Below are 16,054 nucleotides of genomic sequence, written 5' to 3'. Positions count from 1 at the left end.
GGCATAGGAAACAATCTGGGTAATTGCCCCTCCGGACACCTCCCTCTGCTCCCGCAGCAGGTGACGCTTTATGCAAGAGCTGGAGTTCAGTTATAGGAGAAGTGTGTTTATAGCCAAGAAGAGGATGATTTTTTTATCTCTGAGGTCCAGAAGAGGTGCATAACGACGGCTGGTGGAGCCTTTATTTTCCTGAATCGAGGCAGAAGCCTGTCATCAAGACGGCAGCTAACGAGGTTATTAATAATATCCCTTTGGGGCGGGAAAAGCCTTAGGGGACTTTCCTGACCAGTCCCTGGGCTTCACCCCAAGTCTGGGAGGAAGGGGCCTTTGAGCTTATCTCAGATTTGAGTGTCCATCGTGCGTGGGCCTCTCCATAGGATGCATTTCCAGACACTGGTCACCCCCCCCCCCCCGGGAGAACTGCCCAACCGTTGCCGGGAAGCAGAAACAAACACGTCCCCATCAGCCTCAGGACCTGTGTCCGACGACAGGCGCTGACACTCAGGCACAGATTTCTTTCATCTCAGGTGGACACATCTTGACTAAAACATGAGACATTTACCAATTCCAGGTTCCAGAAGCACACCTCGGGCTCCGACCACCTAATCCACGAGGGCGGGCAAACGGGGAGTTCCAGGTCAACTCGTTTTTTGTTTTTTTTCTCCTTCCTAAACAATAAGACAGGGCTGGGAATGTCTGTGTGGCATCCTGGTGCCTGGGGTTTGTGGCCGATCTTCCTTTTTTCTCCTTTTTAGGATTTTGGTCGGACAACAGCTGTGTCTCCTCTGCGGGTCTGTCTGCCTTAGCTGCTTGGAAGTTAGTCCGAGGTAGAGAATCTGAGGGCAGCTCCACGACAGGCCCGTCGCAGACTAGCCCCGGAACTTTTACACCTTAGAATACGGGGTGCATATTGTGACCCATGCTTCTCCTCAAGAGAAATAAATGAATAATGTTGGAAACACGGACACACACACACACACACACACTCACAGACATTCACACAAGATGCTTTGTGTTTTGCTCTTTTTTTTTTTTTTTAGTTTCGGGCTTTGTTTAAAAAAAGTTTGGAGCTATTATTTAAAGTAGCCAGAGAGGGACAAAAAAAGTCTGTTGGACTTCAACAGCCCATCTGACAACACTTAAGTCTCTGGTGCGTCTTCCTGGGCTACGTAGAGTCCGTCATGTGCAGTTTCATGACCAAACGCTGCTTGGTTACGAGGTCAAGGTGCTTTGAGGCCAGGGATGAAGCTGGCCTGCCAGCGAAAGAAGAGGACAGAAGACCACCCCCGTCCAGGCCCCGCGAGTAGTACGGGCTGACCCTGCCCCTTCACCGTCTGGCTCTCTTGCCAAGAGCAGCCCGGCTGCCTGGCCATCCCGGGTCTGGCTTTTGTCCTTCGGCTGTCATTCCTGTCATTTCCAGTCATGTGGAGGAGCTACTGGAAAGGGAGAAAATGGTTTCTCTATAAAGGCTGCAAGCCTTCCAGCAAACCTGACAACAGTCCTGGTTTTGATCTATCTGGAAGCCATGTAGCTGGGCATTACTTAACTTGTCTGAAATGGTCAGTCCGAATTTAATGAGAAGCATGGGGTGCTGTAAATCCAGGGGGCGAAAACCAAGCAAAGGAAAATGAAGGCCAAATATCGGAAAATTTCCCGGTCATGAGCCTGGAATGAGGAGAGGGTGAAGTGTGGTTGCTGTGGTCAGTGCCTGACTTAGACTGGGGAGCGGTGGAGAGAAGCCCAAGGTGGACTTCTCCCATGAGTCCCCACTGGGTTCGCTTAGCAAATGCGCTCACCTGCTTCACCGCTCCCCACATCTGGTTCAGGAAACGCATGCGAAAAGCGAGTCAGGTGCGATACATTTAAAGATGTCTATGATTCTGACCACTTCCACTGGGGGCAACAAAGAGTCTCCCCACTATCCCTTAAAAGTCTGGCACTAGGTGGGAGGCTTCTCCCTGTTTACGGCGGGGCAGAGGGTAGACTGGTCGTGCTCCATGACCTGCCGGCCCCCATCCACTCCCGGCCTTCCTCTGCCTTCCCAGCTCTCTGCCCAGCAGCCGGACAGCCTACAGATAACACCTCCTGGCTTTCCTTTGGTTTGGCCAACAGGTGGTACCAGACGGCCCTGAGGCAAGACAGGGGAGAGGCGGGGGCATTCATTCCTTCTGTTCCCTCCCTGAGACCCTGCCTTCTCCAGCGGCTGCATTCTTATAGGACAGAGACCTGCAAACGTTTTCTGTAAAGGTCCAAAAAGTAGATATTCTAGGCTTTGTAGCTTTGTAGCTCTAGAGGCAAACTCTGGAATAGTATGGGGGAACTTACAGAACCATTTAAAAAGGAGAAAAACCAGTCTTAGTTTGTGGGCCGCATAAAAACAGGTGTCAGGGCAGGTTTAGATGGCTGGTTCCCTCTCTATGGCCACAGCTCCCACTGGGTGGCCTCTCCTCCTGGCCACTGGCTCCGATGGCACCATCTCCCCTCCTTGTCCCCTAGGCCTGAGGGTGCAAGAGCTCCCACTGCCACCTGGCTGTCTCTGTGAGTTCCCACTTCACATTAATCCAGCGGTTGTGTCTGAGGGGACAACGGGCTGCGAACGCTCACGTGGGTCTGCTTGCGGAGACCTCTGGCACATGGCTGGGGTCATGGTCACGGTCTCTTGGCCAGGTGCCAAGGTTATTGCCCTCGGGGACCCTCCTACAGAAGCCTGGCTGGGACCTTTGGTGACAGTGTCCTCATGGGGCTTGTTCAATCCCAGCCTGCTGGGCCCCACCCCCCAAAGTTGTTGATTTAGTAGCTCTGGGTTGGGCCTGAGAATGTGCATTTCCAGCAAGTTCCTGGGGGAGGCCGATGCTGCTGCTCTAGGGACCACGCGATGAGAACCAGCAGCTCAACACAGTGATGAGGGAGGAGGCCCAAGAGCACGAGCTGTGGGGCGGGGAGAGTAAATGGAGGCAAATGGAGGGCTATGGCTTAGGGAGTCTGGATGTTAAAAAAAGGGGCGCTGGGGGGAAAAGGAGTTCCCCGGATGAGGAAAAGTAAGCACATGGCGATGGCCTGCGTGCCTTTGAAAGCCTTTTGTGAGGCTCTAAGGCATTAGGCCTGGGAACCTGCATTTTGAAAGCTCTCAGGGTACCGCTGATACTCACCCAGGCTGGAGAACCTGGGTGCGGAGTATCTGGCAGGTCCCAGCACGTCCTAGGTGTGCCACAAATCCTCGCTTTGAGTGGATACCAGTTCCAAGTGTTTTTAGATTCCTAAATCTGGTCGTTCGTCCCCCTATTTATTTCATAAAACTCGGTCCTAAGCCACCAGTTCGTAGAGGAATAACATGCTCTCTCGAGCAGAAATTGGATTCCTCAAACGGAATTAACGTTCTTTCAGAATCCAAGATTACAGGAATGACAACCTGGCTGTCACCAAGTATGTCGTGGGTTAGTCACAAGGTACAGATTCCTAAAAACGACACAATAGAAAATTCCCTTTCTTGTCCATCTCGGAGCCTCTGCTTGGCTCCTTCCTGTCTGCACACACACGCACGCCACTGCATGTTGTGCATGAGAAAATAATTAGATGCAAACAGCTGTTAGGCAAGCGAGCAACGTTTCGCCCACATCTTTCCCGAGTTCAAGCCATGGCCCGGAGGGGGCGGGGCGGCGGGGAGGGACCTATCTCAAAAAAGAATCTCCTCGCTTTAAACACAGCAAACCGAAGGTGAAAACACCCCGCAGTTAGCGTGAGCACGAGCTAGCCAGCTTGGCCGAGAAGGGGCGACTACCAAGGACGCCTCTCTCCATCGTTTCATAGGGTTATTTCCTTTGATTTCATAGGACAAGGGCTGCTCTAAGGTTAGCACGTAACGTAGTGAATGACGAATGTTATTTTTGCTCTCGTCGGCAGAGGGGGAAAGCCGCGTGGGCGCACAGGGGCACGTGCGTGGTGGGAGCTGGCTCTTCCATGGGGTCTTCCATTGGGGCCTTACAATGGGCCCAGTTTCTGTCTGCCGTGTAGAAGCAGAGGAAGATCAAGAGGAAGAGGAAAGAAGCCTTCAGGCAGCATTACTTACCCTCTCTGGCTCACGTACATTTTCTAATAAGCCAAAGAGGTTTAAGTTCTGGAGCTGTGGGGGGCAAGAGAGACAGTGGAGGAAAAAAGGGGTTTTGCTCATGACTGGGAGAGCGAGTGTGAGCTCCATGGCCAGGGCCTGACACACGGGCAGGAGGTTTGGATAAAGGGAATGGGCTCGTGTCGCGGCAAGAGGAAGAGGGATAAGGCCTCCAGGGGAAGCTGCCACTTTGGTTAGGGAGTGGGCCCTTCTACCGAGCACGTGGGGAGGTGTCACAGAGACGCGTGGCTGTCTTCCGGGGTCACTACCCCGGTCTCCCCACTCACCGTCCCCTTGCATGCCGCTAGGTTGCCAGCCTACTCTCAACTTTGATACTGTGGGAACGGAGAGAGGAAGTATCTGTTCTCAGAGGTCCGTGATTTTAGAAATGTGTTCGTTTGTGATAATCTGGAATTTCGTTTGGTATCTCATCACGTCGAGAGTCTGATTCTTACTATGGAAGTGTTTTATCCGGCGTGATGATGGATTTCTGGGTAGAAAGAGGCATACCTTGATCGGGGAGTACCACTTCCGGGGCGAAGAGGGCCGTCGCAGGTTGTTGTTGAGATTTCGAGGTTCGGGGAATTCGTATTCCTGCTCTGGCATCTTGACTCTGGCATTCTTTGCCTTTTCCAACTTAGCGCCTTCTTCGGTGGAACCCTTTTCTCCCCAACGAACCTAAAATAAACGACGGATAATAAAGCAAAATGAGAAAATAAAGTGTGACAGCCCCGGGGAATGGGCATCGTACATACATGCGTGATGTGTGCTGTGAGTGCTCCCCACTCCCCAATTCCTTTGGGTTTTGAGGGCCAGGGAAGAGGAGGGCATGGAGGAAGGCAAAGGGGAAGGGTTGCAGGGGCAGAGAGAGCAAGCCGGGCAGATGGGCGTCTAGGGGAGGAGCTCTCCAGGCACGTGCCAAGGCCCCACAGGCCCGGGTAAGAAAGAACTTGGGATTTCTTTCCAGTGAGAGAGGAAACCATCGGGGGGTTTGGGCAGATGAGTTTGAGCAGAACTACTCTGACTCTGTGGTGGGCGACATACGGGGGAGCCCAGTTAACGGGGGTGTACGTGCCACGTCTCCACTGGATGCCTAATGATCCACATCCCCGTCAGACCTCAGGTATGAGTCTTCACCAGTTTCACCCGGTTTGCCAGCCCGAAAATAGATGTGAGTACATGCAGCGGTGTTCTCACCTCCATCCTTTTAATGCCTCCAACGCCTCGCCCACCATAGTACGACGCATCTACCGTAGGCCACTTTTTCTTGGGGAGACCGTCATCGTCTTCCTCCTGCAGAAAGATCGCCATACATGAAGGAGGCGAAGCACAACTGCTCCATGTCTGAGTCCACTTTGGCAGAGTGGGTGGGAGTCGACTGCCTGGGTTACTCCCCAGAGCTTCTGGGGCCTTCCTTGGGACAAGTCACTGAACCTTTCTGGGCTTATCTCCCTTAACCGTAGAGTGGGGGGTCAAAGCAGAACTACCTGGTTAGGTGGCGGCACAGTCCTGGGGGCCGTTCCCTTGTACATCCCTCCTCTTCTGTCTAATCCCATCTAGAGCTGATGACTTTATGTCTTCATCCCCGACTGTTCTGAACCCAAATGTTGACTTGACATTGACGTCTCCGGGGTGGGGGCTAATAACCATCTCGAGGATCCCACATCCTCATCTTAAACCTGCTCCTCCTATGGTTGTCCCCGCTGCCTGGAGCCACCCTTACATCCTCTCTCCCCCAGTGCATCTCAGCTTGCCAGCAAATTTCTGTTGACCTTACTCTGGAAGACCCCAAGTCTCCATCCCCACCCCACCCCACTGGTCCCAAGCCCCCTGCACTTTCTCCAGGAGACTGCAGTAGCGCCCTAACTGTCCTCCCTGTCGTGCTCCTCGCCTCCAGTCCGGTCTTCACAGAGCAGAGAGGAAACCCCCGAGCCCAGCTCTGCCCTGCAAGCTCAGGCCTTCGCTCGCCTCCCCAGCCTGCTTCCTTAGCACGCCCCCTCCGCCTCCCTGCACTCCAGCCTGCTTGCCCCCCTCTCTCTCCCTCAAAGACTGAGCATATTCCTATCTTGAGGACTGTGAACAAGCTGTCCCAGGAATGCTGTCCCCCTGCCCTTCTCCTGGCTGGCTCCTTCCTATGGCTCCTCAGAGGCCTTCCCTGGACGATGTCCGACGTCCTTCTGAAGTAGCCCCAGTCTCTTCATCCCATCAATCTGTTTCAGTTTCCATAATGGATCCCACCATCGCCTCGTATTTATTTACTGTTGGTCTGTCCAGGCTGGAATGTAAGTTCCATGGAAGCTTCTGTTTATTTGTCCTGTTTACCATTGCATTTTTAGCCTTTCGAATGGCACCTAGCATACGGGAGGTACCCAAGAATTATCTGCTGAGTTTACAAACACATGAAATGAAACCATTCAAATAGAGCAGTTAACTCAGTGTCTGCAACTTATGGCTCAGTGACGGGAAGTTGGCCCTTCTTGTACTTCTTAAGATGAATGGAGAAAACAAGAGGAACTTGGAACTTTATGGATGGGAACGGGAAGGATAATTAGCAAAACTGCTCCTTAACTCAGCCCTGTAGTTAATCCTGTGGAGGGGAGAAAAATACCATCACCTACACTCGTGGACGGGCCACAGGGTGGTGGCAGGATTCGTCTCCTGGGTGAAGAAAGGAAGCTGGAAAAGGAGTCTCTGCAGAGCCGAGGAGGAAGCCAAAGAGGCCAAAATTGCTCAGAACAAAGGCCTGCGCTTCCCGCAGCCTGCGTTGGCGGGACCGGCACGTCAGGGGCTCAGAGGGGAGTCCCAGGTGGGCCCGACTCTCCCAGCGTGTGGAAGGGGGCCTCGCACGCAGGAGGCAGGGAGCCGAGCAAGGTCAAGCGGCCAGCGGGACAGGGAGCCAGGGGTGACCAAGCAAGGCAGCCACACACTGATGCATTAGAAGACTCTCTGGGTGACCTGCTGTGCTTGGGATGGGCAGGCTTCTTTTGAAAAGAATTTTAAACGTTTTATACGCCTTAAAGGACATGATCGCAGCAGACCAGGGCATGTGCAACATCTGGGCAGCTAATACTTGGGTTGGTCTGTCTGCCTTTTAGAAACAGATCTGTCCTCCTTCACTATGGGACGGTGGGCCGTGAAGGCACAGTGGATCCGTCGCCCCTGGTATCCTAGGTCCCGAGTGGAGCCTGGCGCACGGGAGGTGGTCACTGAGCGGGGACCAAACCTGCCATAAGCAGCAGCTGAATTATGAAGCCTTTATGATGCATGTGCCAGTCGCTCTTCCAAGCACTCTACATGCATCAACCTCCTCATCTCACAGCGGGCAGCGCGGTAGGTGGTGCTATTCGGTCCGTTTAAGGAAGAGACGGGTTCAGGGACTCGGGTCACCCGGCTCCTGGGTGGCACAGCTGCATTCGAGCCCAGGTAACCTCACTCTCGTTTGTTCCTCAGTGTCGGCAAAGGTCTGGGTTTTGTCCTTTGGGTTTTGCTGTCCCAGTCATTTGACGGTACCCCACGAAGGCTACTTTTCTACCTCTCTCCCCTCGTACTGCTATTTTTGAGGCTTTATAACTGTAAGATGTGATAAAGTAATAAAACCAAAGGGCCCCAAATATAAGTTCACAGTATTTTGCCTCTTGATAGAATTTCGGAAGGCTTAGGATGTTAAACCCAGAGGCTCAGGTATCTCAGGTGTCTCAGACCTGGGGCTCAACGATCCCTAGGTGGGTGCCTGTGGGTCAGCTATGAACTACGGCTTCACCGCTGGTCTCGTCAAGTTTTCCAAGAGAGATCGATGAAATGCTATGACCCAAAACTCAACACAGCAGCACCAAGAACATAAGAAACTCCAAAAATAAAGCTGTTTTATTCAACAGGGAACTGAAATGGTCTTATGAGTCTCCTAATTTTTTTTTTTTTTTTTTTTTTTTTTAAGAACATTGGAGACCACTTCCTGGAGCCTTTTCATTGCACAGTCAGATCTGGAGAAACGAAGGGACCAGTGGAGTTGCCGTCCTGTCCTGGTGCCTGATGCCCGTCCCCTGCCCTTCCTCAAGCCCTCCCTCCCACCAAGGACTTGCCCTAGGCTCTGGTCTCTGCTCTCCCGAGCATATGCAGCAGGCGCTGGCCTTCCCACAACAGGAAATGCCAGGGCTTCATCTGCTCCACCAAGCCTGCCGTGTCATCCCCTGACCCGGGCTTGCCTGCCAAGCTCAAACAACAACAGCAAAGACAACACAAAGGCCCGGGGTCTGACCGACGGGAGAGTCAGAATTTCCCTGCAGTTACCATGGCTCTGTTTACACATTCTAGAGGCCGGAGGGTTTTGCAATCTTCAGAAGAGAAGGGAATCTTTGATGTGTCTTTTCTTGTGGCCCAAAGCTGATGGGGTGAGATCACCGTCCCCAGCATCCCTGCTAAGAACCTCGGCGGCACCTGAAGCGAATCTCCACATTGGATGAGGTGCAGAGTGTGTCCTGGGCCCTGGTGACACTGCCCTTGAGGACGTGGCGGGGTGGGAAGAGCCACCGGCACACAGGCCGATCCTCTGGCGTCCGCCAAGGACAGGCTGACTAAGGCTGCCCGTACCGCGGGAGCCAAGTGGCAGGAACGGAGGGCGACTGCCAGACCCGCCTGGGGCGGGGCGTTGAGGGGGTACCTGCACCCTAACCTGCGCCTGCACTGTTGGGCCTCGGAGGGTGTTGTGAGGGGTGCTGGGGTGGGGGTGGGCACCGGTTAGCAGGTGAGGACATGGGGTAGGGCAGGAGCCAGAGGAGGATCCCGCGGAGCCCGGAGCCACCGCAGCCTCTGGGGCGGGCTGGCTTCCCTTGGGGACAGTGCACTTAAACTCCAAAGGCCGCGGTGGCCGGGACCAGGAGCGGGCCGGGGAGGCGAGTGCGTTCCTCGGGTGGCAGGTGCCGCTCCGCCTGCCCGTCCCCAGCAGCCCTGCTCCGGGCCCACAGCGCCACCCAGCCTGCGCTCGCACTGGCCCGGCCCTAAGGGGGGGCCCTAAGCGGGGGGCCCTGTGGCACCCGGCACTGCGCTCCACCAGCCTCCCAACTGCGCTGCCTCCTGCCTCCCGCTGGTGTCCCTGAGAGCAGCAGCTCTTCTGCATTGCCCCCCATGCTCCCCGATGCCCCCGACGCCCCCCGATGTCCCTCGATGCTCCCCGATGCCCCCCGATGCCCGGGATCCCGGGCTCGAGGCACTGCTCTGCCTGCAGAAAGGGACGAGTAACCGAACCGAGCCTGAGGACACAGGTGGGCCTGACCTCCCGCGGAACCGCGACCCAGCTCCCGCCCTCGGGACAGGCAAGCCAGGGCCCTTTATTCGTCTGTTCCTTCATTTACTTTCTCAAGCGACTGCAGCTGAGCCGCCGCGGAGACTGTTGTATTTTGAGAAAAATGAAGAGAACAAAAAGAATAAAGCTGCCAAAAAGATCGTCTGCATCGATAGAAGAGCGTGCTCTGTGAGGGCGACGACATAGGACCCAGGCCACCGAAACTCCCAGGCCCACCAGGCCCTGCAGCGCAGATCCCCAAGTAGAAGCGTCTCTTCCGAGGTCTCTGGGGCTAAGCCGAGAGGTCACCCTCAGTGTCAGCTCGGGGAGGAACTCCTAGCAGCGAACCGGCAAGTCGGAGAAATCCAACGACACTTGTCTTTGTCGCGGCTAAGCTACCAGCTTCCCAGTCTGAGCTGCATTTAACATGTCACGACCCCACGTCATATCTGTTCACGCCGCGCAGTGATTAAGGATCCAGGACTGTCCTGGATTCTAACACGAAGAAGAGTGTATTTACTTTTTTTTTTTTTTTTTTTTTTTCCGTAGTGGTGTTCCTTTTTTAAAACTATTGGAATAGAGAATACTGAATTCTGGGCATGTTCTAGGACTTCTGCTTGGAGCGTACGTGTGTGGGGGTGGGTGGGCGTGAGCACGCATGAGAGCGCGTGTTCCATGTCCACTGGAGAGACGAAGCCTGGCAGTAGCGTGGCTCTTAACCCCTGCAGAACGGGAGGCTACTCCGGCTGGCCTTGTAGACCCAGCTGTGAAGGGGTTCAGTGTGTCTGGCCCTACACAACTTACGTGCTTTTCCCACAGCTCGGTTTTGCCACCTAAAAAGTTCTCGCCACAGAGAAGTTAGGACGAGCGAGCGTGGTCACCAACCTGGAAATAAGCTCGTGACTCAACGCCAGGGGCTTGCTGTTGGTTGTAGGGCCGCCCGCTGTCAATGCCTCTACTGTGCATCCAGCCTTCGCCCTCCTGCCCCACATAGTCCCGGAATCCATGAAAGGTGACTTGGAACCAGAGCAGCAGATGAAGCCCTCCGTTACTGGCTCCCCCTTAAACCGCCAACAAGTTGGAGTAGCTGGAGGCTTGGCGGGGAACGCTGCTCCCTCTGCTGCCAATTAGAGAAGACGCTCAACCCAGGAACCCCCCCCCCCACCCCCCTTGGTCGTTAAAACTGAGCTTTCTTGCTGTCATCGAGGTCTTGACATTTCAAGTCCGTGTTCTCTGTCTTCTCCTTGAACAGAAGGATCCGTGTTGGTTGCTGGGAATCTCACACTTTTTTATGTCACGCATTTCGATATCCCCCACCGTGGAGGGGGCTCGTTAGGAAGTCGTGTTCATTCTGCGTCTAGCTATTTACATAGCAGAGATGTCTCCCTTAGGACCTGATGCTTATAGAACGGATGGAAGTTCGGATCATTAATGCTGAACCCGTTCCCAAACATGGCAGGGCCATTGATTGAGGGTCACACGCTGCGAGAAGCTCTTGGGGGATAAGCCCAAGATTAGTGAGATTTAGATCCTGACCTTCAAGTGGCTAATGATCCTGAACTCTGATGCAGAAGAAAAGGTCAGTCCTGTACTCTGGAAGGCGGAGGAGGCCGAAATGAAAAACTGGTCCTGATGGGGAGAATTCCGGTGTGTTTTGTGGAGATAAGTAGCACAGGAGCTGTGCCTGAAGGGCTGGTGGGATGTGAATGCAGGAAGCTGGCGAGGAGAAGGTTCTAGAAGTCTAGATCCAGACCGTGATTTTCAGGGCACGGTGTAAGATCCTTTGTAGGGCTAAATTATGTTATCTGTTCCCTGGGGGAATCTCTTTCTTTCTTTTTTTTTTTTTTTTTTTCCTGCTGAAACGTCTTAAGAAGGAGATTCGGGGGATCCCCGGGTGGCTCAGCGGTTTAGCACCACCATCAGCCCAGGGCATGATCCTGGAGACCCGGGATCGAGTCCCACGTCGGGCTCCCTGCATGGAGCCTGCTTCTCCCTCTGCCTGTGTCTCTGCCTCTCCCTCTATCTCTGTATCTCTCATGAATAAATAAATAAAAATCTTTAAAAAATAAAAAAAAGAAGGAGATACGGGCTGCTTGACTCCCAACACCAAGGAACCATCAGAGCCAACCCACAGGCTGAGTGATCATCAGCGCAGCCTGCGGCCCGCCCCGGCCAGACCCTTCAGGTCTAACACAACCCTTTAGACCTCGAGTCCCCCAAGGTTGTCCTTCTGTTTCAGAAACCAGGTGTGTCTTCTTCAGGTGAAAGCAGGACTTCTATAGAAATATTAGCTGAAATTCGGTGGTTTTGGGTCAGTCATATCCCACAGTCTCGCACCTAAGTCCCCCCGCGTATTTCGGCCACAGCGGTTGCCAGGCCACCTTCCAAAGGCAAACGCGAAGTCAGCACCAGAAGAAAGAGAGACAACTAAACGCCCCTAACTGAACACAAAGGAGGGGGAGGGAACATTCTTCACCTCAGGCCAAACAGAGACCCTTCATCAAGCAGAAGCTTCGTGCCCTATTTCCCTCTGGGAGCACGAGACAGCTGCACACAAGAGAAACACAGCCAAACTGGAACTCGCCACTTGGAGGATTAAGAGAAAGTCTTTTGTGGATGTAAAGAGGGTTTTTTTCCCCCCTCCCTCCTCTTTGCAAAGCAATGTAATTTCCTCCCTTGATTTCTGGGCAGAAAGTTTGCATTCCAGCAATATGTGCTCTAATTGATTGCAGCTATTAAATCCCTTGGCTTACGAGCATATGGTTCAGGCGAGAACAGCCCCGTGGAATGTTAAATTCGATCATTATTCTCTCTGTCTGCAGGGAACTGGACAAAGGCACGGGGAACAGGAACGGTGAGGGGGCTGCGCTCGGTTAGCGCACACAGACTTGAGGGACTGAGGGCATTGAACTTGAATTCTCACGTCTCTAGCTTTTGACTCTGCTACGTTTTCAGTCCCGTACCCTGGCTTCTAGGTTGGCGAGTGACGCATCCCGGGAGGCCCGCTGCTTCGGGAGTGCTCAGAGGAGCAGGAAAGCTTTCAGCGGGGTGCTCCTGCCCGGGGTGCTCCTGCCCGGGGTGCTCCTTCCCACCGGCAGCCTTTAACGTCTCTGCCAGGTTTTACCCCAGGCCAAGCTTGCACCAGAACTGCTTGGTGGCCAATTAGTGGCAGAGTCTAAGATGCTTTCTCCTCCTTTAAATGATGAGGATTTGAGGAGAGCAAGTTCAGCATATTAGCATATCCGCCAATATATTTTTATTACGGCCTGGCAAATCTTTAGGTAACGTTGTCTTAAAGAAAAATGGAATACCTCCACAGCGGGCTGTTCCTGGAATCCCTAATTGTTTGGAAAATGTATCAAATGTGCCCTGATCTACGTACATGAAGCATAGGTCCCTGCAGGGAAGAGAGAAACCTAAAGGGCCTGTCTTAGAGGAGAAAACTGTATCGAGGAGCATCCTTGTGTTTGCACCTTTGCAGGTGGAGAACCCTCCCAAACCATTCGGTCCGCGGCTGCCGGTTCAGCTTCGGGAAGGACCCAAGGCTGCCCTCCCTGCTCCCTCAGGTGCAGCGGGAGCCTGGGCCCGACTCAGCTCTGCTTTGTGGGGGCCTGAGTGCTGGGCCAGCCCTGCCAGCTCTCTGCTCCACTTGACCACCCGCCCCACCTGGCTGCACCCAGCTCCAGTCACTTACCTCACTTTCCTCAGCAGGGGGCGGAGGGACCTCCTTGATAATCTGAAAAAGAAAAAAAAGAAAGAAAGAAAGAACAAGTCAGTGGAAATCTCTGGTGACCTGTTCTCTAGAAGCACCTTGGGAGCGTGGCCGTAGTCACCACAGTGATGGGCCCTTGCAAGGACGGCTCCGTCCGTGCCATGATGTGTCCTTCTGGGCAGAAGAGCTCAGTTACTTAGAGCGTGATCCCGACCCTGGGTTCCCCTTTCAGTGGTGCCTGCTTTATACAGAGAACAAAAAAAATGTTCCTCCAGTGACAGTTTCCTCTCTCACCGCCCAGGTAGCAAATTTGCTGTCTTGCAAATTTATTCACTCCTACATTCATCCAGTCATCCGTGCGTCGAATCCTGTATCTGTCCATGCAACCACGTGCAGGTATGAGAGGAGATGGTGCTGCCCAGATGGGTCAGCTATGGCCCGCACCCAGGGTGCTGGCGGTCTCGCTGATGCCCCTGGCCCCGAATGGTACCCACCCAAGGAGGGAGGGCATGATGGGTCAGGCACACCAATTCCCGGCAGAGGGTGGCAACCAGGGGGTCTTCGGGGGTTTCTTTCAGGGCCCTGACATTTAAGGGGTACAAAGATGCCAACGACGATATTATAAGAGTATGTTCTGCAACCTGCCCATCATCAGGGCTGAAGAGAGCTATGTGGTCACTCTGGGCATGGAAAGCAACCAGACCCCCTTCTAAGCAACGAGAGGGCGACGGACACATGGGAGGAGGAGAGCTGGGTGACAGCGAGCAGTGGCTCCTCCTGCTTGTCCCCAGCTTGTACAGCTCGTTCGTACCAGGAAAGCCTTTGCAGTTAACAGGATTGAGTCTTTTACAAAGCAGCTTGGCCATGACCTACTGGGACTCCACCGCGTCCCCTGGAGCCTCCCTCCTCTTACCTCAAGCTTAGAATTTTGGGTCCCCTACATGCAGCGTCTTCCTTGGAAGATTCTGGTGAATAGAGAGCTCATTACATGTCTCTATATGTCCTAGTGCCAGGATAGGTGCTCACGCACTGCCCACAGGACTGACCGGATCCTCAGTCTTCTCGATGGAGAGCATTCCTGGCTGCTGACCTGGCTCCTACTGGGCCTCAGGTCTTCCTCACCTCTCCCTCCTGAACGCATGTCTCCTTCGCCTGGAGGATTTGGGGGCCTCATTGGGGCTCTGATCCCCACTGCTGTCACCCACACTACCATCATCTGTAGTGTCATCTCTGTATGTTGAGACAGGCTACTGACTTGAGGTCATAGTAGCACCAGCCAGGGAATGGAGACTCTAGTCATCTGAAAGGATGGCATTCAATTAATTTAAGAGGGAGAGGTTAAGGCCTCTGGGGTTCCAAGCCATCATTTCATTTGCCCCCACTTCCTGGCCACTGTGGGAAGTCTGCTGAGGGTCTTTGGAAAGCGTGAAGCCATGGTTTTGCTCACCCACTCAACACTGGCTCCGAAATCCTTACAGAAATCTCTGGGGAGGGCCATTACTGTCCAGTGTTGACTTCCCACCGTCCCCGAGGCGGTGAGGATTTTTCAAACAGGAAACTGGGGGGGGGGGGGAGACGCTGAGGAGCTGGGGGCAGCAATCTGGAACGCATCTTTTCTCTTAGGGCAGGGTTGGGAGGGAAGTGAGAGGGAGAGCAGGATATTGAGGAAACACAGACAGATGTTGACCAAGTGCTGTGGGCAGTGCGCATGGCACATACGCTGGGCATACGGACGTTCCGCGTAGAGCAGCTGAGCGTTTGTCTTCCCAGCGCTGCCGCTTCCCCACCCCCTGCATGCAAGTAGCACGGCGCAGTGGTCTCATGTGACTCCCAGGCCTGCTTTTTTTCTGATGATGAAGATCTGGCAGTCCTTGAACCTCCCTGAGCTCTACTGTTCTAATCTGTTAAGTGGGAGTAATGTAATCTCGTAGCGTCATGATGAGTAATAACGTTTGTAAGACATCTGGCATAGAGGGGGTGTTTGATGAATGGTGCATGTCATTATTATTATTGTTCTCCTTCCCCTTTCTTTCTCTTCTCCTTTCTCCATCTCTCGCTTCTATTATCCCTTTAATGAAGGTGTCACTTAACCCCCTGCATATACTAACATACTAATGACCATGCGGGGTGGCTTCCATAGAATGAGTAGGGCAGGCGGCTGGTGTTCAGACAGTGGTCCGGGGCACTCACAGTGCCCAGGGACTTCAGGGTGGTTGGCAGCGGGATGTCTCCCCGCATACACGTCGGCATGTGACACCAGCCAGGAAGTGCAGCAACTGGTCTACCACTCAGACCGACGCAACTGTGGTTGCCATTCGGTGTCACTTAGTATTTGTTGAATTCTACACCTAGCAATGTCCCAAGGGGGGCCCACAAGAGAATGCCAAAGTACACAGCTTATTAAGTATTAGTCAAGGACGGACTAATTTGTAATCCCAGGTTCCATGCTGACACACTGTTAAGGGGCACGCGAGCTTCTGGAAAAACGCCACCGTGTCCAGGTAACCAGGATGAGGCACCTCTTGTCCGGCCTTACTAGTTGGGTGCCGGGGGTTTTGAGCAGGAACGTGGAGGAGTCTTGCCATTGCTTGAAGCTCTACCGCCACCGGTCCTCCCCGGGGACAGGGAGCAGCTCGCCATAGGATAGCAGAGCATTTCAAAGAATGATCCAGACGGGCGAGGTTGACGTCATTACATGATTATTCCAAGTCATGAAGCTAGACAGGCTCTCTGCGAGTGAGCCAAACCCCTGTGCCAAGGGCATAACATGGGCTCAGAGCGCTCTGAGCACAGGGACACGTTGGCCGTCTCCACCTCCACCCTCTGGAGGGCCAGGCCCATGCCTGGAAGAGCAGTTGGGCAACAGGCCGCATTGCTCTTGAGCCTGCGGTACCACAGTAGCCTTGAGGCACAGAGCGGCCCAGGACCCACAGGATAAAACATGCACGGCGCCCACCCC

The 16,054-nt window shown here is 53.8% G+C and overlaps 1 protein-coding gene across 2 annotated transcripts in view; it reads right to left on the bottom strand.

Annotated features, from left to right (window-relative positions):
- Positions 1 to 16,054, bottom strand: part of ANTXR1 (ANTXR cell adhesion molecule 1) — a 197,444-nt gene that overhangs the window by 46,635 nt on the left and 134,755 nt on the right. For both annotated transcript variants that reach the window (XM_072768664.1, XM_072768665.1), the window contains 3 exons: positions 13,078 to 13,119; positions 5,303 to 5,398; positions 4,616 to 4,783 (listed from right to left, as the gene is read on the bottom strand). In XM_072768664.1, the coding sequence (XP_072624765.1) occupies positions 4,616 to 4,783; positions 5,303 to 5,398; positions 13,078 to 13,119 (306 nt within the window). The remainder of the gene's footprint in view (positions 1 to 4,615; positions 4,784 to 5,302; positions 5,399 to 13,077; positions 13,120 to 16,054) is intronic.

This window comes from Canis lupus, chromosome 11, assembly GCF_048164855.1.
Source record: "Canis lupus baileyi chromosome 11, mCanLup2.hap1, whole genome shotgun sequence".
In the NCBI taxonomy this organism is placed as follows: Eukaryota; Metazoa; Chordata; class Mammalia; order Carnivora; family Canidae; genus Canis; species Canis lupus.
The sequence above is the reverse complement of the archived record's forward strand: the minus strand, read 5'-3'. Positions and strand labels throughout refer to the sequence as shown.